The 24,859-nt window shown below is 42.9% G+C and overlaps 1 protein-coding gene across 1 annotated transcript in view; it reads left to right on the plus strand.

Annotated features, from left to right (window-relative positions):
- The window catches only part of SLC5A12 (solute carrier family 5 member 12), a 254,456-nt gene that overhangs the window by 55,509 nt on the left and 174,088 nt on the right, over nt 1-24,859 (plus strand). Inside the window, exon 3 of the mRNA XM_069221239.1 lies at nt 3,398-3,449. Within this exon, the coding sequence (XP_069077340.1) occupies nt 3,398-3,449 (52 nt within the window). The remainder of the gene's footprint in view (nt 1-3,397; nt 3,450-24,859) is intronic.

Below are 24,859 nucleotides of genomic sequence, written 5' to 3' on the forward strand. Positions count from 1 at the left end.
ACTAACACACTGATGCACACAGTCTCACACCCAGAGACTCTCGCAGCCACTCTCACTCCCAGATACACCATCTCACACCTATTCTTAAACATGGGGAGATAGGCTGGGTGGTAAGGGTGGTTTGCCACAGGGACTGCCTGCAGGCCAGGCCTTGCGGGCAACCTCTGCTGCGCACAGTCATAGGCTGTGTATGGTGTGAAGTTAGGTGCTTATATGGGGTTGGCTTCAGGGCCTAGCTGCCACCGGGCCAAAGGCCATGCGTGACGGTGGGTGGATCAATGCATAGTAATGAAAATTACTATACATTAAAAAGCCTGAGAAGTTCATTGGAACAAAACAAAGGTTACAGGGAGGTTATAGTTAGGAAATAGAATTGAAAAAAAACAGAGAAATTCACTGAAAAAAAACAAAGGTTACAGGGATGTTATAATTAGGCTCACATTTTAAACAGGAGCGCAAGTTATAGTTGCCTTAGGGCATGTGTTATAGTTACTTGAGATAACTTTAACTATAATAACAAGTGAACTTCTATAGTTTGGTACGTTTGAAATGAGAGACTATAACATCCCTGTAACCTTTGTTTTGTCAGCATATATATATATATATATATATATATATATATACATATATATATATATCAACTGAAAAGTTATTTCAGGTAAGTATCAGGCATGCCCTAAGGTAACTATAACTCGTGCCCTTGCCATGCCAATCTTCTCATCTATAATTTTACTGCCAACGTTACAGTGATATTATCAAAGAAAATGTTATGAGTGATGTAATATCTAGGGTAATTAGCAGTGCATGGTGAGGGCAGGGTGAGGTGTGCTATTTGACAGTTAATCTTCCACATTGTGCTATAACACTTGTGCTCACTGTTCAGCAAGGGGCATTGTGCCAGATCTCTTCTGTTTACTCTTCAGTGAGGTCCATGCTTCACATCTAGAGTAACTGAGTTACAGACTGACAATAAGGTAATGCACGGTGATGTTTCTGGTTGAACCTGTGTAGCCACTCAGGTCATAGCTGGTTTCCGAATGTTCATTATATGATATTACTGTATCTTCTCTTTATCCATGCACTCACTTACCCTTTCATCCAGCCTCCCACCCATCAGTGCACTTGTTATTTCAGCATTCATGAATGCAGTCACATAGATGTGTCCCTACCTCATCCATTCATGCACTTACTCATCCCCCTTCACATTGAACCAATCACACACCCAGCACACGCACTCATTCAATCAATCGACAATCACTTTGACAATTAAACTAGCTAGACGGATTGGCTTTGCCAATGCTTATTTTTATTTTGCGACTTTGCAGAAATCTCTTGTGCATTTTAAATAATTTGGGGCTTTTTCTTTTTAACAAAGTATTAATTGCTCTTTATTCGAGGTCGCTGGTTCAATAAACATTGTTTTTCTTTAAAGGCTGTGCTGTTTAGTTGTGGTGGTGCCTCTTTGTGTTCAAAAGACAGAACCTTGTTCCAGGATTTCACTTTGTGTGTATGCTGAGGTCTTAGGTAGAAAACCGTACATGGTTTTAACACTTTAACATCTGAGCAGTAAATAGCAGGACTCTGGAAAGCATTTTATTGACAGTACTCATATGGAACGCACAAACAATCATATTTCTCAGGATTGTGATTGACTCTACATTGATCTGTGCTATTTTCATTTCAGAATTACTTTACACATTTCATACTTTCATAGTTTCTACAACATGAACCTATTCTGCAGATTACTCTATCTAAAATCTGCAAAAACAATCATTAAAACGGTCAATATATAATTCAATTTTAGTGCAGATCAAATATAATCATGATAACCATCAGCATAAAAAGTCAATATGACACTATAACCAATATACAAGAAAAATACATAATCCATTTGTGGTGAAACTACCAAAATAAGTAAACAATATCAAGGACATACTGAATATATCCTCCTGAACTATTTTCATGACCCTACTTAAAATCTAAAAATGTGCAACTATAAAAGCCTTGTATTGTGATTGTTTCGAAGTTTGGTGGAAATGAAATGGTATAGTGCGGCTGTAGGTGAAACACGTTTCAAGTAACCAGCCAGCATGAAAGATATTTCATAGAAGTAATAATATATGAATACATTTTAGGAAGTTGGGTTTTTCTCAACTTTGTAAAGAGAATTCAAAGACGACCCTCGTAGATCTGTTATAAGCATTCGATTTAAGAACACAACACGCATCTTCATCCTTAACAAAAACATAACAACGCAACCCACAATATTTTATGGAAAGAAATACATTAAAGACGATAAGAAAAATGTAACATTATTGCAAAAGATACGTAAACGAGAAAAACATCAGCCTAACATCAGCAAAAGAACACGACGTGCTGCCTGTGTCACTGTAACTATTCCAATCATGTATACTAACATTATCAACGTAAGAATAAACCTTGAAAATTGGTGCAAACACATAAACGTTAATTCAGAATATAATCCTGTAGGTCCTTCGGGCAGTTTGTAACACTCCTGCCCATCCTCCGAGAGTAGACAAAGTGAGTATTTGTATCTCTACTTTCACCTTTAATGGCATTAGATGAATTCCTGGAAGTGACAATATGCACATTTGTCGTGGCACATTCATTTTGGATGACGTTGGTGCCCCCACCTCTGTCAATATGTAAACTTGACCTGGTCACTTGCACCACACCTAAATCCTCCACTCCACACTCATCCCCAAGCCGCCAATCTCCCACAATGCTTGTACATTCAGTAGGCATCCCAATGACTGCATCACCCCTCTTTTTGATCAAAGAAGTACTCCTCGTATCCCACCCTTTCATATTCTCTATCAATATTGCATGCTTGGCCAACTTTACCACATGCATAGCAGAGAGGAACTTCGAACCACTTCTCTTCTGACTATGTGGCCTTTTAGTTTTCATCACATCTTCCACCACATACTGTACATCCTTCACTCATGCTGACAGGGGTTCATACCTGGGTCCAACAAAATGCATGCCTAACTTCTCCCAAGGTTCATTCAGGAACTCAGCTGGAGTTTATGGAGTCTTGCATACCTGCAATGATTCATCAGCCTGATTGAATCCATTGCATTTACCCACAGTAACCGTCATCTCATTGGCCATTGTTGCTCTCTAGAGAGGGGTGCATTGTTTTAAAAAGGTGCACATGGCAGGTTTCCTCAAGTAAGGCATTTTATTCATATTATCAGCAAGGCGTGTCTCCTTTCGCCTTAAGGTATGTTCTAGGGAGTCTGGATTAACTGTTTAAAACTTGTACTATTATTATGATGCCCTAGGAAGAATGGAATTAATCATAATTTAACTTTAGAAACATGAAAATATGTTAATTTTTCATACAAGCTTTAAGTCTTAATTTGCTTTTCAGATTCTGTATACCGGAGTAGTCGTTTATGCCCCAGCATTAGCTCTCAACCAAGGTGAGTTTTAAGTTTACTATTCTGGGGTACAGTAAAAATATTCAAATTGCACACATATAAGTAAGCATAGTAGCCAGAAACATAGATATGCAATGCCCACTACCCTTTGAGAGACTACTCTCTGCCCTCATCCAAAGTTTCCAATAGTCCCGCCAAGGCTACTTATAGACCCAGGCACCACTAGTTACTAATTAGATTTCATCTACAGACAGCCTTGTCTGTCTGGAGACATCTATTGCCATCACATAACATACCTAATGCTCATAAGCAAAGGAACTTTGGGACATCCTTTGCATATTTTGCTAGAAAGTGGCTACTGTGGTTCAGTTGGCCCTGGGCACTGGCCAACAGTGTTGTCAATCAGGATTAATATAGGCTCACAGTGGCTCGTGTACACAAACATTTAAGGATAAATCCCCTTATGGTAACACACATATGCACACACACACACAAAACACCACCACTACTCCTTCCAGTTATGCTTTGGAGCTCTCTTGCTTCTTTGTCATAGCTTTCTTCCCCATTGTGCTCCCAATTGTAGGAAACTGGGTTATTAGCTGTGTGGCCTGCACAAGTAATAGGTCCACAATCCCCTTTCTGGGAACAGAGCACCCCATTGTAGCGCTTGACTCTCTCAGGGTAGCGAGACAGAGCAGTATAAAGCCTACTCAGGGGAGGAGGTGTGAGCTAATAACCACCGTTCACTGGCACACAATAATAACACTCAAATGTCCACACCGTACAGGTGAAGCCGCGGGAGCCAGCGGCTTCCTTTTTCCTGACCACTACTGTGAGCTGGGCATATTGCACAACTGTGGCCGCCATGCTCACCCCCAGACATGGGCACGTGGCATGAGGGGGGGGGGGGTGGCGTGCAACAGTCTTCCCTATTTTCTTTGGCTTTGGTGGGGGGCCGGCTGGGGTCATGGCCCCATTTGTAATAAAATGGCCTGGGGCATGGGGTCCCTTGGCCAGAAGACACCCCCGCCCTGAAGGAGATAAATTCTGTGGTGACCCCCAGGCCTAGGGGATTTACCAGACAGGTAGCAGCCCCACAAGCGCTCTGTGGAAAAAAGGGTCAAAGGTCACCAACATTTTAAATGTGGTAACTTAGGCCCCGTTGGCATTATTACAACCTCCCCTCAGTTAATCATTCTGAAGAAAAGGAGGCTAAGAGGGCTTACAACATTTACTGATTGTGTGTGAGGCATAATACCCTGCAGCTCATTTTTACTTTATTTTAGTTTATTCTTCTGTGACCACTTAAACCCAGTGGTGCACATGGTAAAAATGTCAAGTTACTCTGGTGATTAATATTCCTGCTGGGGAGAGATAAAAGGTTTGTCTGTAGGCAGTTGTGACTTGTCACAAAGTAGCGAAGAAGGTTAATATGCATGCTGCAATGAAAGTGTACCATGCAGATGAACAAATTGTATCATATGTGGATAGCTCACTTGGCTATTGCCTTTACTGCAGAAATCGTTTTGGTACTTACAGTTCATAAGCACAGTCCTTATATAGCACAGTGACCTATGAATTGTCATCAAAGAACTGCATGCAAACTGCATTTTATAGATTAGAACGGTCTGCATTTCCCCCAGTCTTTCATTATCCTAATGTTGAAAAAAAGGTTTATTTGGGTAGAAATGCATTCATTTTAGCAAAACCAACCCCAACCACTGTGGTATGTTTTAAATCCTGATTGTGCTTCTCCAGACCAAGCACTCTTAAAATATACTGCCTACTAGAATGATTGACTTGGGATTCTTACACTTTGTAAACTTCATTGTCATTGTCTTATGTAACATTTCCTATAGACTAATTTACAAAATTATGACTCATTGTCCCTGTATAGTGTGTGATGTAAAATGGTCTGACACCCCACACTAGTATGAGTAGCACTATAAAACAAATGAAATGTATGTGAGAGAGGGACTATGGAGAGATGAGGAGCACTATTGGAGGGTGTTAGTGAGCGAAACCATTGAGGAAAGAGGTCACTGGCCAGGGGCGCCAAAAACAATTGTTGCACTGGACGCCACCAGTGTGAAAGCCGGCCTTGAATTAATTTTAATGGTGTTCCATGTTTAATAGGTATTTAGGCAACATTTATGTAATTTTATGCATTACATGAAACACTTTTGCATGTTAAAAAAAATGTTTGTTTAATTTTGAAGAGACCTTATCATATTTTTACATAATATTTGCTGCACAAATTACATACCAAACATTTCAGGACTCGTCTCATGCAAAAGCTCTTAGAGCCAAGCCAGGCCCCTGGACCCTCTTTGTTCAGCTCTCAGTTGGCTCTCCTTGTTAATTTGTTGGCTCACCCGCAATATTGCACACATTATAAAATAAGGTGCTGCAGTGCAAAGTCATTTACAGGTAGATGGTTTCCCATTTTCTCATGGAGTCAGGCTATCTCTGCCTGATAAGTTCACTTGCAAGATGGCCATATAAGTGGCTACAATGCAGGTTTTTTCCACAGTGACATTATGTGATGAGCTTCCAGCCAGTAAAGTAAGGTTTACTGTGGAATTCCTACGTGAATTTACTGTATGTGGAAACAGTAAATCTTACTTTACTGGCTAAAAGCTCAGCAGATATTGTCACTATGGAAAAAGCCTGCATTATAGGCTATGCCATTTCCATGACCTCTGCTGAAACTTGAGATAAGGTATATAAAGGTATGAGCCCCACCCTCCTCAGTCATCATTTCCCACTCCTTCATTCACCCTCCCCACCACCTCCTTCCACCTCTATCTTACAACACACTTTTTCCACAGCCCGCTGTATACTTATACCATGTTCTCAGAGTGCTTGTTAAACCCCACAGAAAAATCAAATACAATACAGAATACTGCCTCTAAAGCCAGGACTACAATGTAATTCCCCATTACATGGGGTGTAATGGGTAATTGCATAGCACTAGTGAGTTGTTATTGCATCATACTGAAGATTTCTGGTATGTAGTTTGCACCTCACCAATACTGTGCAACTTGTAATTGGGTTATTGTGGGCTACTTAAATTGGCCTGGTTTACAAAAGTCTTGGTGGGGCTGCGGGAAATTGTGTTTTTGGTTCCTTTCTCTATTTGGAATGCACTTTTTGTGAACGTGCACAAAATGGAAAACCTTTAAATGTTTAGGAATGCTCTGAAAATGAATCTAGTTAATTATCTTCATATATTTTCTGATGTTGTTAGTCAGATAAACTAAGGGCATTCAACTCATATTTTGCATATTTAGATTTTCAGTATATCGCTCCTGACCTATGGGGAAAATGAGGGATAGCTAAGTTATATGCCAGTCGATCACATAAGTTATGTCTAACCAGCAGCACATCTATCCCATCTAAAACAAAAGCCTCTAAGAGCAGTTTCTAGGAAAGCATAGTAAGACAAGTGTAAAATGTGCTTCACTGTATTGCTGGTGTGGATTTTTTTCTCTGGAATGTTTTCCATAAAGAGGCAGTTCAATAGCACTCCCCTCGTGTAAGCATCACCTCACTGTGTCCTGCCTCTTCACACTAGTGTGGTCCAGCAGCAAAATGCTTGTAAAATCTCATCTTGCTACTAGTGTGATAACTATTTGTTTCAGTGTTAAACCATCAAACTGGTAACCATGTGGCCTGCCTGGGGTCTATTTTCTGTATTTAAGAATAAATACAGACAGGGCAATAAATAGTTTTCTGTCTGAATTTATCTGTAAAGCTGTTTAAAATGCACAGTTTATCACACCACCATTGGTTGACCTATTATCCTTCCCTGAGGTTCATGTCTAGTTGTGCCTCTGCTTAAACCATTGCTCCTGCCTCATCTTCTTGTGAAAATAACCTACAGAACTGAAGCATGTTAGCTGAATTCTCACCTTTACCTGACCTGATTCATGAAGTTAAAGAGGCATTGACACTAACAGCTGCTCATATGGCTGACCCTTTCCCAGCCCTGCCGGCCTCTTGGGAGTGTCATATGGGACGCGCTATGTTCCAGCCCCTGAGGTCCGTCTGAGGCACAGCACCAAGCCGATATATATGTGTTTTCTAGGTGTGTAGTTCTGTCCTGGGTTTTTAAAAAAAAGATCATCCTGCCTTGTGTATTTGACGCTTCATTCTCAAACCAATGACTCATTAATCCCCAACGTAATATACATTCCCTGACTACTTCAACGGAATGAATGTGCTTATATACATAGGGAATGTAATCACTTCTAGGCACTCCTCAGTTTTGCTGGATCAGGAAAATACTAAAAGGCAAATGAAGTGACGATTTGCCTCGGATCACATTTTGTACAGCCTCCTCGTTACGTGTTTGCAATGCATAAACCAGACCCTCATAAGGATGCAGGCTGATGAAGTAGGAGAAATGTTATCCGATTTAAATGCCTAACCCAGTGCTTTTGTACCTTTAAATTGGCAATATTTGCACTTGAAAAGACGGAGGTAAAGTGAGGGGCACTGTGCATTGGGTCTCTGTACTAGAACAACAGACCATGATACTGCCAGTTATTGACATACATATCTAGGATGTAAAATAGGACTCAGTACTGGAACACAGAGAAGCCCATCTTTTCAGTGCTGAGGTGCCTCAGTATTGGAAGAGAAGGTGGTACTTCTGGTCAAGACTGAGGTGGATTTGTGGGACTATTCACATGGTCTCAGTCCTAGACCAAAATAGTGTGCTTTTGGTTGGAACAAGGTGCATTGATGGAGCTGTGGGCATGGTTTCAGTACTAGACCAGAAGATAGCACTTGTGATTGAAAACAAGGTGCATTGATGGAGGTGTGGACATGGCCTCAGTCCAAGATCAGAAGAAAGTGCTTCTGGTCGGAATTGAGGTGCATTAATGGAGCTATGCACATGATCTCAGTACTAGGACAGTAGACAGTTAGAGTGTGGTAATTAAGATGCCAATGACAGTGATGGCCTTAAAACAAGTCCGGTTTATTGGAGCACTCATGAACGCTCCTAACGAACCAAAGGCTCTTTCTCATACAAACCCAAAAGAAAGTTCCGTTCCGCTCACAATATTCTAACATTCTACAAATTTCAACACTCTATTACATATCTCTTTTTTTCAAACAAAAAAAGTGAAATGAGCAAATATAAAACAAACAATTATGAAGTGTAACAAATTTGAAAAATAATTTCTGCACTAGATGACATCATCCTACGTTACAAATGCATTAAACAATACAATAACACATACCTAATACATTATAAAATCATTGTATTTGTTTGGCAATTTTATATGTCTACTGACTCTGACACCCAACTCATTCGTTTTATCACTTGATGCATTGTATTCTTTACAATGACTCAACCTGCTCTACTGTTTGTGTGTACTTTGACAAACTCACATCCAAAATCGGGATCAGATAGACAATTCCACTGTTTACCTGTGCTAATCTGGAACAATGCCACCATGATCTGTACTTTGTTTTGCAACCAATGTGGATTAAAACCCAATCTATGTTTTCTTCCCATTAACAACAAAAAAGGAGAACATTAAGTTGAACAAAGAGGTGTACAGTGATAGGACCAAATCAATTGTGCAGCATGTTCCTTAACATCAATCCTAGCTCTTAATGCCAACTGAATTGCTTTCACTAAAGTTCTATTAAATCTTTTAACTAAACCATTTATTTTAGGTGCATATAAAGCAGTTTGTTTATGTTTGATTCCGAAATTAGACAAGAAATCTTGCTGTCAGTAGTAATACTTTCTAGATACCCTTCTTTTCTGAAACAATCATTTAAGAACTTAATTATTTCATCAGTATTGGGTCATCCAATCCATTTATACTCAACCCACTTAGAAAAATAATAAAGAAGGACTAACACATATACCTTTTCCTGTTAATACCTTCATAAGGACCTAATAAATCCATGGCTAAATCCTTCCATGGTTGTTCTGGTAACTTTAGCAAGTTAACTTCAGTTTTTTGTGTTTTCCAAACTTTAGCAGAATCCTGACACAACATACAGTTTTTAATAAAAGCGATTACCTCTGAGTCCATATATGGCCACCAAAACTGATTTCTCAATTTTGTGATAGTTTCACATTGACCCAAATGTCCAATATGAGCTATGGAAATTAGTTTCCTTCTTATTTCTATAGGAGGTACAAAACATTCCCCTTTTAGTAACATTTCATTTTCTATAGACAACTCATTTCTTACTTTCAAGACTTTTCTAACGGCCAACCTTTTATGATAAAACCATTCACTTTTTCAAGAATTTCATCCTTGTCAGATGCTGAAACCCATTCTTCTTCTGAAATGACTTCCCCATCTTACAACACTGCATCTTTTGCACTTGCTGCAACACATTCTTCAATCACTTCAGTATCTAATATCATTTTATCTTTGCAAGATAATCTAGATAAACAATACGCTCTGATATTCCTTATTCCTGGCAAATAAGACACTGTGAAATTGTAGTCAAACAATTTTGCTAAAACACAAATGAGTCTTGACGATGCTTTGTGTTAGACCTGACAGCCTTAGGGTGGTCACCCCTAACCTTTTGCCTGCCTGCCTGCCTGCCTCCCTCCACTTTTTAGATACTGTTTCTGCTGGTTTTTAGACTATGCGCGCTTTATCACTGCTAACCAGTGCTAAAGTCCATATGCTCTCTCCCTTTAAATATGGCAACACTGGATCATACACAATTTGATTATTTAATTTACTTATAAGTCCCTAGTAAAGTGCACTATGTGTGCCCACGGCCTGTAAATTGAATGCTACTTGTGAGCCTGCAGCACTGATTGTGCCACCCACTTAAGTAGATCCTTAACGTTGTCTCAGGCCTGCAAATGCAAGGCCTGTGTGTGCAGTTTCACTGTCAATTCGAGTTGGCATTTGAAACTCTCTTCTTTTTCTACACGTAAGGCACCCCTAATGTATGCCCTAGGTAACCCATAGGGCAGGGTGCTGTGTACGCAAAAGGCAGGACATGTACCTGTGTAGTTTACATGTCCTGGTAGTGTAAAACTCCTAAATTCCTTTTTACACTGTTGTGAGGGGTACTCCCTTCATAGGCTAACATTGGGGCTACCCTCATAAATTGTTTGAGTGGTAGCTGCTGATCTGAAAGGAGTAGGAAGGTCATATTTATCATGGCCAGAACGGTGATACAAAATCCTGCTGACTGGTGAAGTTGGATTTAATATTACTATTTTAGAAATGTCACTTTTAGAAACTGAACATTTCTCTGCACTTAAATCCTTCTGTGCCTTACAATCCACATCCAGCTGGGTTTAGATGACACAGCACTCAGACACACCCCAAACACAGGATATTCAGCCTCACTTGCATACATCTGCATTTTGAATGGGTATTCCTGGGCTGGGAGGCTGGAGGGCCTGACACTTGCATATCAAAGGACAGTGGCCAGCCCTCACACAAAGGACTGCCACACCCCCTACTGGGACCCTGGCAGACAGGATTGAACTGAAAGGGGACCTGGTGCACTTCTAAACCACTCTTTGAAGTCTCCCCCACTTCAAAGGCACATTTGGGTATTTAAACAGGGCCTCTGCCTCTACCAACTCAGACACTTCCTGGAGAAGAACCTTAAACCAGAACCTCAATCCAGAAGAACTGCCTGGCTGCCAAAAGGACTCAACTGTCTGCTTTCTGTGAAGGATTGCTGCCTTGCTGTTGCCCTGCTGCCTTGCTGCTCTCTGGCTGTGGTGAAGAAGTGCTCTCCAAGGGCTTTGATAGAGCTTGTCTCCTGTTCCCTGAAGTCTCAGGACCAAAAAGACTTCATCTCTACAAGAAGGACTCCTTGGGTGGCAAAATTCAATGCACAGCCTGCCAGAAAGAACGCACATCCTGCACCGCAGTGAAAATTTCACTGCATGGAGAACTGGAATGATGCAGCCCGACTCTGCATCAAGAAGATCGATGCAGCACCAGTGTAGCGACCGGAAATTCAACGTACGTCCCACTGGAATTCGGCACCGCCGAACCGGAACGACGCAGCCTGACTTCCAGAGAGGAATCGACACAGCGCCTGCTGTGCTGTAGAAAATTCAACACAACGCCCACCGAATCAACACAGCTCTTGTGACGTCATCCTGCCAGCACAGTAAATCCATGCATCATCCCTGAGGCATTCGAAAACCCGGCAACCCAAAGATGATCCACGACCGAGCACCGGAAATAGACACACAGCCGTCCTTGCGTGAAAACTAAATGATGCATTGCTGTGTGCGGCCCAAGAAATCAACGCACACCCCTTTGTTTTCACGCATCTCCCCCTCTGCAGTTCTTTGCGGTGATTTTTCACGTGAACCAGGTACTTTGTGTTTGAAAGAGACTTTGGGGGTGATTCTTAACTTGGCGGGCGGCGGAGGCCGCCCGCCAGAGTTCCCCCCTCCAGAATACCGCACCGCGGTCAAAAGACCGCTGCGGTTATTCTGGGTTTCCCACTGGGCTGGCGGGCGACCGCCAAAAGGCCGCCCGCCAGCCCAGTGGGAAACACCCTTCCCACGAGGAAGCCGGCTCCGAATGGAGCCGGCGGAGTGGGAAGGTGCAACGGGTGCAGTTGCACCTGTTGCGAATTTCAGTGTCTGCAAAGCAGACACTGAAATTCAGGGTGGGGCCCTCTTACGGGGGCCCCTGCAGTGCCCATGCCTTTGGCATGGGCACTGCAGGGGCCCCCAGGGGCCCCACGACACCCCATACCGCCAACCGCGAACCGCCAGGAACAGGATGGCGGTATGGGGTGTCTGAATCCCCATGGCGGCGCAGCAAGCTGCGCCGCCATGGAGGATTCATCTGGGCAGCGGAAAATCAGCGGGAGACCGCCGGTTTTCCTCTTCTGACCGCGGCCAAACCGCCGCGGTCAGAATGCCCTGCGGGGCACCGCCAGCTTGTTGGCGGTGCTCCCGCCGACCCTGGCCCCGGTGGTCCTTGACCGCCGGGGTCAGAATGACCCCCTTTATATCACTTTTACAATATTGTATATTTTTCTGAACAATGTGTGGTGTATTTTTGTGGTGCTAAATGGTGTTATTGCATGATTTATTGCACAAATACTTTACACATTGCCTTCTAAATTAAGCCTGACTGCTCAGTGCCAAGCTACCAGAGGGTGGGCACAGGATAATTTGGATTATGTGTTACTTATTCTGACTAGAGTGAGGGTCCTTGCTTGGACAGGGGGTAACCTGACTGCCAACCAAAGAACCCATTTTAACACATTGCCAATACCATTTTAGGATAATAGGGAAATAAGAGATGTATGACCCATCCTCAATTTAAACTGTTCACTCTATATATACATCTTAAAATGTTCAACAGACCAAGCACAAATATATGTTTCACGTTCAATTGTTGAATATATACACTCAGTTTCAGATAATGCCCAAGAACCAAAAGCATCTACAGTGATGACATCTAATGCATCACCAGAGTATGGTGACAGTGGTTGAGAATCTACTATATTTCTTTCAATTTTCTGAAAGCATCAACCTGTTTGTTAGACCACATGAACTTTTCTGATTTTTTGAGTACTACATGTAAAAGCATAGCCAAATAGTTTACATTTTAGTCAAATCTAGAATAATATTCAAATAGACCTAAGAAAGAACAAACTTGGTCTTTGTTTCAGGGTTCTTCCATGTTTTTTGTATCAGAAGTAGACAATTTGTCTTTGGTGTAATTCCTTTTTAAGAAATAGTATGAACTAAATAGTCTATTTCATTAGTTAAAAATGTGCACTTGTCCAAACGAATCGTCATTCCCTAATTACTTAAAATTGACATAACTTTTGTCCTGCGTCGTATAGTGTTCTTCTTCTGAAGCTGTGTGAATCAAAATATCATTCTGAAAGGCAATGACATTCCCAACATCTTCAAATAAACAACATACCAATTTTTGAAAAACCAAAGCAGCCGATATCAAACCAAAAGGCACACATTTATAGTGAAAAGCACCATATGGAGTGATAAAAGTTGTGATGCAACGAGACTCAGGAGTTACCTCTACTTGATGGTATGCTGCCTTTAGGTCAAATTTTTGAAAACCCTCTAACTTACTGAAATGCTCTTGAATCCGTGGAAGTGCATAACAATCCACCAAAATGTGCTTATTCACCGATCTTACGTCTGCACATAAACGTAAATCTCCAGTTTTTTTCCTCACCAGATCGATTGTGGATACCCAGTCTGCAGCATCAACAGGCTCCATTATATCCTCTTTACACATATTATTCAGCATCTCAGATAATTCCTTCCAGACCGATAAAGGAACATGTCTTAATTTGTGTTTGGTAGGAATAAAAGTTGAATGTGATGTTAAAATCCTGGTACTTTGCCTAATTGTCCACTAAACAAATGTTTATATTTGTCTAATAAAATCTCTAACTTATCTGTATTTGTGTTCAAATCTTGGACAGATTGTATATTATCAGATATATACACTGGACTTTTAGCGTTTCGATTGAGCACCATTCCCATTAATGGCAACATATACCTTACCGATTATTGGCCTGTTCAAAATTTGATTTCTGCAAAAAAAAATCCAAGATGTCAATTTCTTTGCCCCCATAACTATATACTTTGACATCATTGGGTTATAACTTTTTATTAAAACAAAACCGATCTGATAAGATAGTATACGGTGATCCAGAATTTGCCAAAACTTTAACAGTCAAACCATCAATGACAATCTCACAGTGAGGTGGAAGATAAGGTTTTTTGTTAATTTCTGTACAGCTAATAACCTTCCCAACATTCTCTTTACTAGGCTCATTAATATCGAAATTCAAAACTACATCTTTATCATCATGTAATACATTAGTATCTTCATTAATAGAATAATTATTTTCCTTAACACACAGTACAAAATAATCTTGCATATCATCTTCAGACTTTGAGTCTTCCTTAACTGTAGATATCTTTCTGTTGGAAACTGATCTACATACATTACCAAAATTACCAATCTTCTTGTACTTAAAGCATTCTTTCCCTTCAACTGGACAAAACTTGAATTGCGAAGTATGTGTTGTGGAACCACACTTGTCACAAGTTTTTTTATTGGCATTGTATCCTGAACTTTGTTTATTAGTAATGACTAATTTTCCCTTAGGAAATTTGTCTTTGTTCTTAGGCTAATTTTTCTCTGTGTCCCGTAAAGGTACAGCTGCAATTTCTTTGTTAACGTCATTAACATTAATAGTTTTTAATAATTTGATTGTACATTCAACACTCTTAGCTGTATCAATACCTTCTTTCAAGGTGGGATTGCGTTGTCTCAGAAGTTGTTCCTCTATTGTTTTGCTTGAGCAGAAATTAATTAACTGATCTCTAATATAAGTATCTGCTGTCACTCCAAAACTCACAGTCTGCAGCCAGAATCCGTAATGCAGAAATATGTGAGTCAATCGACTCATTAGGTTGTTGATGACGTGTGAAAAACATATACCTTTCCATCACAATGTGTGGTTTTTCTGAAAACCTTTTTTCCAATCTATCAATGGCCTCTGAAAAACAATCATAATCTCTGGCATCCGTGCCAGGTGGAGGCAACATTGGAGGTAAATTCTCAAACATTTCTTTAGCCTCAAGTCCTATTAAGTTAAGTAAGAATGCCTTTTTTTTGTAATTCAAATAAATCACTATTAATTGCCAACATATAGGGGGTTATTCCAACTTTGGAGGAAGTGGTAATCCGTCCCAAAAGTGACGGTAAAGTGACGGATATACCACCAGCCGTATTACGAGTCCATTATATCCTATGGAACTCGTAATACGGCTGGTGGTAAATCCGTCACATTTGGGACGGATTACCACCTCCTCCAAAGTTGGAATAACCCCCATAGCTTTTGAAGTGTCTGAACCAGTCATCCCACCTCATTAGCAGAGTTTAAAAATGGAGGAGGTGGATTTTCATAAGTGTTGCTCATTTTAGAAATGTATGTGGATAAATATAGTTAAAAAAACAATTTAGAACAATAATTACCTTTTTTTTAAAAATGTACTGTTATAATGTCTTATATGTAAAACTGCATTCATTTGACCCAAAACGCTATTTGCTATTTTAGGAAGTTGGCTCTGTATATACTATTTCAAAGTAAGAAATAGTGTGCACAGAGTCCAAGGGTTCCCCTTAGAGGTAAGATAGTGGCAAAAAGAGATAATTCTAATGCTCTATTTTGTGGTAGTGTGGTCAAGCAGTAGGCTTATCAGAGGGTACTGTTAGCATTTGTTGTACACACACAGGCAATAAATGAGGAACACACACTCAAAGTCTTACTCCAGGCTAATAGGTTTTTATATAGAAAAATATATTTTCTTAGTTTATTTTAAGAACCACAGGTTCTAGATTTACAAGTAATACTTCAAATGAAAGGTATTCTAGGAACTTTGAATAGTCACAATAGCATGTACAGTTTTGAAAAACATGGCAATAAGCTATTTTAAAAGTGGACACACTGCAAAAATCAACAGTTCCTGGGGAGGTAAGTAATTGTTAAGTTCACAGGTAAGTAAAACACTTACAGGGTTCAAAGTTGGGTCCAAGGTAGCCCACCGTTAGGGGTTCAAGGCAACCCCAAAGTTACCACACCAGCAGCTCAGGACCTGTCAGGTGCAGAAGTCAAAGAGGTGCCCAATACACATAGGCTTCAATGGAAACAGGGGTGCCCCGGATCCAGTCTGCCAGCAGGTAAGTACCCGTGTCCTCAGAGGGCAGACCAGGGGGGTTTTGTAGGGCACCGGGGGGGACACAAGCAGGCACAGAAAGTACACCCTCAGCGGCACAGGGGCGGCTGGGTGCATAGTGCAAACAGGCGTCGGGTTTTGTATTGAAAGCAATTGGGAGACCCGGGGGTCTCTTCAACGATGCAGGCAGGCACGGGGGGGGCTCCTCGGGGTAGCCACCACCTAGCTAGGCAGAGGGTTGCCTGGGGGTCGCTCATGCACTGGAGCTCGGTTTCTTCAAGTCCTGGGGGCTGCGGGTGCAGTGTTGGTTCCAGGCGTCGGGTCCCTTGTTACAGGCAGTCGCGGTCAGGGGGAGCCTCTGGATTTCCTCTGCAGGCGTCGCTGTGAGGGCTCAGGGGGGTCAACTCTGGCTACTCACGGGCTCGCAGCTGCCGAGGAGTCCTCCCAGTAGTGTTCGTTTTCCACAGGTCGAGCCGGGGCATCGGGTGCAGAGTGGAAAGTCTCACACGTCCGGCGGGAAACGTGAGGTCTTTAAAGTTGCTTCTTTGTTGCAGAAAGATGGCCACTGTTCTCAGGAGCTTCTTGGTCCTTTGGATGCAGGGCAGTCCTCTGTGGCTTCAGAGGTCACTGGTCCCTTTTGGATGCGTCGCTGTTGCAGTTTTCGTCAAAGTAGGGAGACAGGCCGGTGGGGCTGGAGCCAAATCAGGTATCGTCTCCGTCTTCACTGCAGGGCTTCAGGTCAGCAGTCCTTCTTCTTCTTTAGGTTGCAGGAATCTATCTTCCTTGGTTCTGGGGGCCCCTAAATACTGGATTTAGGGATGTGTTTAGGTCTGGAAGGGCAGTAGCCAATGGCTACTGTCCTTGAGGGTGGCTACACCCTCTTTGTGCCTCCTCCCTGTGGGTAGGAGGGCACATCCCTAATCCTATTGGGGGAATCCTCCTTCTACAAGATGGAGGTTTTCTAAAAGTAAGAGTCACCTCAACTCAGGACACCTTAGGGGCTGTCCTGACTGTGGGGTGACTCCTCCTTGTTTTTCTACTTATCTCCTCCAGCCTTGCCACCAAAAGTGGGGGCAGTGGCCGGAGGGGCAGGCAACTCCACTAGCTGGGATGCCCTGTGGCGCTGTAACAAAGGGGGTGAGCCTTTGAGGCTCACCGCCAGGTGTTACAGTTCCTGCAGGGGGAGGTGAGAAGCACCTCCACCCAGTGCAGGCTTTGTTCCTGGCCACAGAGTGACAAAGGCACTCTCCCCATGTGGCCAACAACATGTCTGGTGTGTGGCAGGCTGGCAAAAACTAGTCAGCCCACACTGGAAGTCAGGTATGTTTTCAGGGGGCATCTCTAAGATGCCCTCTGGGTGTATTTTATAATACATTGCACACTGGCATCAGTGTGCATTTATTGTGCTGAGAAGTTTGATACCAAACATCCCAGTTTTCAGTGTAGCCATTATGGTGCTGTGGAGTTCATGTTTGACAAACTTCCAGACCATATACTCTTATGGCTACAATGCACTTACAATGTCTAAGGTTTTGCTTAGACACTGGAGGGGCATAGTGCTCATGCACATATGCCCTCACCCGTGGTATAGTGCACCCTGCCTTAGGGCTGTAAGGCCTGCTAGAGGGGTGACTTACCTATGCCACAGGCAGTGAGAGGTTGGCATGGCACTCTGAGGGGAGTGCCATGTCGACTTAGTCATTTTCTCCCCACCAGCACACACAAGCTGTGAAGCAGTGTGTATGTGCTGAGTGAGGGGTACCTAGGGTGGCATAAGACATGCTGCAGCCCTTAGAGACCTTCCCTGGCATCAGGGCCCTTAGTACCAGGTTTACCAGTTACAAGGGACTTACCTGAGTGCCAGGATTGTGCCAATTGTGGAGACAAAGGTACAGTTTAGGGAAAGAACACTGGTGCTGGGGCCTGGTTAGCAGGGTCCCAGCACACTTTAAAATCATAACTTAGCATCAGCAAAGGCAAAAAGTCAGGGGGTAACCATGCCAAGGAGGCATTTACTTATAGCTATGCTTTGGGATACATATACAGCACCTAAAATGGCTGCTGATGAATGACGCTGCGCTGCCAATCCTTAATCAGAAACACTAAGGGCCTCATTACAACCCTGGCGGCCAAAGACCACCAGGGCTGTTTTGGAGGTTGCACCGCCAACAGGCTGGCAGTGCAAACTCGCGGATTACGACCGCGGTTTTCCGCCACGTTGGTCAACGGCGGCTTTAATCTGCCAGGGCAGTGCGCTGCCCAGGGGATTACGAGTCCCCTTCCCGCCAGCCTTTCCATGGCAGTAGGAACCGCCATGGAAAGGCTGGTGGAAAGGGGAGTCGCAGGCACAGCCCCACACAGCTAGCGTGACGGGTGCAACTGCACCCGTCGCACGGCCGCAACACCGCCAGCTCCATTTGGAGCCAGCTCCCATGTTGCGGCCCGGTGGGGATGTCATAATGGGCACCGCAGGAGTGCGGCCGCATTGGCAGCCGCACGGCGGTTACAACTTGGTGGGCAGCGGTTGCCGTCCGCCAATGTTGTAATGAGGCCCTAAGTATTTCGAAAATGGCCATCATGCGAGTACAGCTCAGTAAGCAGTTAGGTTAAAAATGCCACGGAAATGCTCTGCCTCACTACTTCCTGTTCCTCATATAATCTATGTGAATGAGTACTGGAATTCAAAGACGGGCTACAAAGAGATGTCTTCAACTGGCTACAAAGCATCAATAAGGAAATGCTGCAAGCCGAACGCAATGCTGAAATTGTGGTGAGTGCTCCTCGCGTTTGAAACAAAGACAAAAATGTGGTAATTAAGATGCCGGTCAAAGTGATGGCTTTAAAACAAGGCCGGTTTATTGGAATGCTCACACACGCTCACAACGAACAAAACTCTCCTTCTCGTACGAACTTGAAAGAATGTTCTGTTCACAGTGTTCTAACATTCTACAAATTTCAACACACTATTACACAGAACTTCTAGTCAGGAGTGAGGGCCATTAGTGGAGCTAAAGCAAGTCTCATTGTGGAAAGAAGATAGTGCTACTTTTGGAGGAGCAATATACATGGTTTAGTATTCAATCAATCAATCAGGAATTTAAAAAATGCACTACTCACCCGTGAGGGTCTTAAGGCGCTGAGGAGGGGAGGCGGGAGCAGGGGGGTGCTGCTACTGCTCGAACAGCCAGGTCTTGACAAGTTTCCTGGAGGTAAGGAGGTCTTTGGTCTGGCGCAGGTGGGTGGGAAGAGTGCTCCACGTTTGGTGACGAGGTGCAAGAATGATCTACCGCCCGTTTTATTTCTGCGGACGCGTGGGACAATTGCGAGGGCGAGGTCAGCGGAGCGGAGATGCCGGGTCGGGGTGTAGAAGGAGAGTCGTCTGTTGAGGTATTCTGGACCGGTGTAGTGCAGTGCTTTGTGAGTGTGGGTGAGGAGTTTGAAGGTGATTCTCTTGTTGACTGGGAGCCAGAGCAGGTTATTCAGGTGGTCTGTGATGTGGCAGTGGCGGGGGATGTCTAGAATGAGGCATGCAGAGACGTTCTGGATGCGTTGCAGCCTCTCCTGGCGTTTGGCATTGGTTCCTGCGTAGAGGGCATTGCTGTAGTGCAGCTTGCTACTTACGAGGGCTTGGGTGACTGTTCTTCTGGTTTCATTGGGTATCCATTTGTAGATCTTTCAGCGCATGCAAAAGGAGTTGAAGCAGGAGATGGTATTGACTTGCTGGGTCATGGATAGTGAGGGGTCCAAGATGAATCCAAGGTTACGTGCTTTGTCGGTGGGAGTCAGAGTGGTTCAGAGAGTGGCAGGCCACCAGGAGTCATCCCATGCAGAGAGGGTGGAGCCGAAGATGAGGACTTCCATCTTGCTGGAATTGAGTTCAGGCAGCTGCTCTTCATCCATTCGTTGATGGCCTTCATTCCTTTGTGGAGGTAGGTCTTGGCGGAGTCCTTGGTGAGGGAGAGGATCAGCTGCGTGTCGCCGGCCTATGAGATGATGTTGAGGTTGTGGGATTGGGCGATGTTAGCGAGCGGGCCATGTAGATGTTGAAGAGGGTCAGGCTGAGGGACGAACTCTGGGGTACCCCACAGATGATTTTGGTGGCCTCCGAGTGGAATGGGGGGAGGTGGACTCTCCGCGTTCTGCCGGCGAGAAAGGAGGTGACCCAGTCCAGAGCTCTGTCACAGATTCCAGCGTTTCTGAGGCGTGAGCATAGGGTGTGGTGGCAGACGGTGTTGAACGTGGCCGAGAGGTCCAGGAGGATGAGGGCCGTGGTTTTGTCACTGTCCAGTATGGCTCTGATGTAGGGGGTGGCGATGAGGGTGGTCTCAGTGCTGTGGTTGCTGCAGAATCCAGATTCGGAAGGGTCCAGTATGCCGTTCTCCTCGAGGAAGCGGGTGAGTTGTCTGTTGACAGCCTTCTCGATGTCTTTTGCTGGGAAGGGGAGCAGGGAAATAGGCTGGAAGTTCTTGAGGTACTTGGGGTCTGCCTTGGATTTTTTGAGGAGGACGTTGATCTTGGCTTGTTTCCAGCTCTCCAGGAAGGTGGCAGACTCGAAGTAGGACTCAGTGGACTCGGAGTCGAAGGAGCCAGAGTTATCCATGTGAGCTCTTGAACAACCATCGACATTGCCAATTAATATATATGCAAGGCTCCAACTAATAAATTGCATGGAGGCCTCAATGCAATTCTAACACTATCACGGTATTCTGTTGAAGGTTATTCTAAAACTGAGTGTCATTTGTTGGAAAGTTGCTATTGTCTATGTTTTCCCTTCATGACAGCATCACCTCTGTATATACTCCATAATGTATATATGCACAAAAATGCCACCATCATTAGGATATGTAAAACCACGAACAGGGCTTAAGGTTTCAATTTATGAATGGGCAAACATAATAGTTGCCATGTTTAGTCAAAGTACCAGCATGAGTTCCCACTGTGGATAGTATCAACATGGATGGCAGCCGTAAACGGCACCACCATGGCAGGCTTCAATGCACAGTACCTCCATACTATACTGCCATTGATAGAGCCACCATGGTTGGTAGTACCATTTTCTGTTTCCCTAAAGTAGACAGTACAAAAATACTTCTAATACTACCATGGTTGGCCATAATGTGTCTGGTCACGGTTGATTATGCCAACATGGAAGGCCAAGGTAGGTAATACAGCTGTTGTCAGAGCCAGCAGATAGTAGCAACATGGTTGGAAACATTAGAAAGTCCCAGCATGGCTGCATGCAGTAGTTATACCTCCATGTTTGGACGTCATACACAGTAATGCAATGGTTAGTCGCAATAGATTGGTGCATAATAATCAAATTAATTTCTTACCAGGCAGCAAAAGAAGGACAAGTGGTATTAAAGAATTAGAGGCAAATTACGGAACCACAGGCAGTAATCATTTTGCTAAATCTGCACATTACTCCTCCATGTATGGGTCTGGGTCTGGGTCTGTGTCTGTGTCTGTGTGTGAGAGGCTAGCTGAGTCACCTAGTACTTCTGAATTGCCTGTGAAGTTAAAAAAAAAATCAAAACCTATTGGCTTTGCCAATGCTTGTTCTTGTTGTTGCCTTAGCCTCATGAAGTGCAACACTCTCTGCAAAGTCATTTCGTGATATAATAAAAAAAAAAAAACTTTGAAACATATAACAAAATAATAACATTTTACAATAAATGTTGTTGTTGGAAATGAGCATCCTCTATGTAGTACCAACTGAGATTTTTGCTGTGACCGTTATTTCCTGTCTGTAGAACTCTGTGCACTTTAATCCTTGCTAACCAGTTGGAAAGTGCTGGTGCTCCTTTTTTCTACATGATGAAATTGTTATACCTCTGATTAGCACATTTAACTCACTTTAGATCATTAGTACATAATACCACTAGGTATCCAGCGCCTATAAGGTAAATGTCACAGGTAGACTGGCAAATGTCACACGTAGGCTGCAACATTCATAGTGCCACCCTCTATAGTGGCCATGTGAATCTGACTGCTGGCCTGCCACCAGAATTCTGGCTGTGCCAGTTTACACTGCAAATTCGACTTGTCAAACTAACCCCTTTTCGGATGTAAAAGTAGGACTTGTGAAAGTTTATTGTTAGACGTGCATACAGTGAAAAAGCCCTCAATGGTTTTTTCTCTGTAGCAGTGTTAACTGTTCCGTGGGAAAGCATTGGGATACAATATTAATTTTCATATTTGCTATCTCGATTTTGGAAGCAGCTACAGAGTTCATGTTTTGTCTTCTAGAATCATTTACTACAAACCCATTCTACTGGTAAAGTCAGATTTGTAATCAATAATTATAAACAGGTACTTTTAGAAAGTTAACCATTGCCTGCCTAAAGCCTCTAGAAGTCCATTTGCATGAGCTTCCAACTGTCACCCAGGAGTTGTATAGGTCCCTTGATGAGGTGTGAACTTGATTCAATAGCTGAGGCAAAGGCTCTGAGTGTGGGGAGGTGTTCTGTTTCTCTAACAACCTGACCATCTGGGTTGTGCCTGGGACTTTATTTAACTTCATAGGGGCCTATCCATTACCAACCAGATAAAGCTAGCTCCTGGGCCTGCCCCTTTCCTTTGTCCACCTAGCCAGCCAGGCAGCAGGCTCAGTAGGACACGAGCTGCCCTAATCCGAATTTAAGTGACCATACGGTAGTCTTGCTTATTTCCCGGACCACACCGCTAGGGAAGCATAGAAGCTCTGCAGAGGGGATGAAAGGATTGGCCAGGTTGGGTTTGAGCAGGGAGGGACACTGTGAGATTATTTGCATTAAAACACACAGGAAGATCAGCAAAAGTGGGTAGAGTCACCCATGGGGCCTTTTACCCCATTAACCTGAGGATGATTCAAAAGAGGACTGCCCTGATTTTTGAATACCTAAAAAGTCATTATCTGCTTCCCTTACACCCAGGGTCCCGGAAGTGACTCCAGTGTTGAGAAGGCCAACCTCCTGTTTAAGCTACAAGTATACAACAAGCTTCAAGTTGCCCTTTGTTACTTCCGAGCTGGCCAACTAGACTTGACATGAACCCCTCTGCTGGGCTCTGTGGGTGTGAGTCCTGACCCTCAAGGTCTTGGACCCCAGGCTATGGTGAGAGTGCACTACTCCCGCCTAACAGAAACTTCATCAGACTTGATGCAAATTATCAAACTCAACAAACTTTGACACCAAAATCCCAAGCAGGAGCCTAGCAACACCACCAACCTTTTTAATGAATTCCCCAAGCCTGATGCTAAGCAGCCTGGGATGAACTCTGAGACCTCGTGCAGTGGGTCCCAATTGTCGCTGAGCCCTTTGTTGGATCCAGTTGAACATCTAGCCCTGCTAAAGACTTTTGTACTTACATAAAAGTTTTGAACTGGAAGGAAACTTGTGACTGGGATAAACTGGTTCCTTGTATCTAACCCACACTCCACCATTGTCCACCTTAAACTTGCCCTTGTCCAGATCAAGAGCAACAAGATGACTGCAGGGTTGCATGACTCTTTTTACCACTATTGTCAACCTTAAACTTTTAAAAATCATACCTCTGATTCTACGTTTTGGATTTTTGTTGTTTTGTTGTCATTTCATTACAATTCATTACAATTGACCCTAGATCTCTACATTGGTTTAGTGTTTTTATTTTATGGTGTTTCGACTTTATTACTGTTTGAAAACTTCATAAATACTTCATACTTTGCCACTAAGATAAGCCTGTCTGCTCTGTGCTGTAGCTATGAGAAGGCTGAGCTTAGGTTAAGTTAGTGACTTTAGTGGTTCGCTCTAACAGGGGGTTTGGTTATTATTAGAGGAAGATACTCACCCCTCCAATTTCTTGCAGTTCTACTATTTTAGGTGTAGGTGTGAGGTATCCTGGCGCTGAGTAGGTGTGTGTTCCTAGTCTAACTTAGGGCGGCAGATAAACAAAAAGCAAGGTTGTCAACTTCTTGCAGAATTCAAGAAGAAAGGAGTAGGCTCTTATATGTATTGGGTGGTTGTTCCACCATTTCGCATAGATTTTCAAGAAGGTGCTGTCTCCTGATCTGTTTTTGTGTACTCTTAGGATGTGGGATTCTGGCAGAGTGGATGTGTCTGGAGGGCTGGTAAAAGGAGCTGAATAAAGCTTAAATGCATGAGTGAGGAGTTTGGACTTTGCACGTTTGAGTGTCAGTAGCTAGTGAAGTTCCCTTGACTGTCGAGTGATGTGTATTCTGCGAAGAATTTGGAGGATGAGTCTGGTGTGACTATTTCAAATACCAAATAAAAAACGAAATCTAAAATTAAAATCTACACTTTTTACCCCCTCTTCTAAAATTATTAAACACAACACTAATACAATTTTACTTACTTTTTTTGTACAAATTTCTAAATCTGTAAAATATAAAACTAAAACATTTAAATGTAATTTTAAATATTTAAATGTAAAAATAATTTAAATTTTCATTACATATTGTTTAAACTCCTCAACTCTTTTGTAAACTCTTTTAGAAAGAAGAACCATAACTAATAAATTGACAACCCACATTGAATATTTCAACATAAAAGCATTAAATAATAAATATTACTTACAAAATTACAAAAATATCTAAAAACATATACATGAAGAACATAAATGTCATAAATGTCATGAAAACTGGCTATATCATAGGCTTCTTCAAAGGTCTAGTGATGGGTGTGAGGTGAGCAGAATCACTACATGGTTATTTTTATTTTATTTATTTATTGGAAGGATGTAGAACAAAACTAAAACA

The sequence above is a fragment of the Pleurodeles waltl genome, chromosome 3_1 (genome assembly GCF_031143425.1).
Source record: "Pleurodeles waltl isolate 20211129_DDA chromosome 3_1, aPleWal1.hap1.20221129, whole genome shotgun sequence".
Classification (NCBI taxonomy): domain Eukaryota; kingdom Metazoa; phylum Chordata; class Amphibia; order Caudata; family Salamandridae; genus Pleurodeles; species Pleurodeles waltl.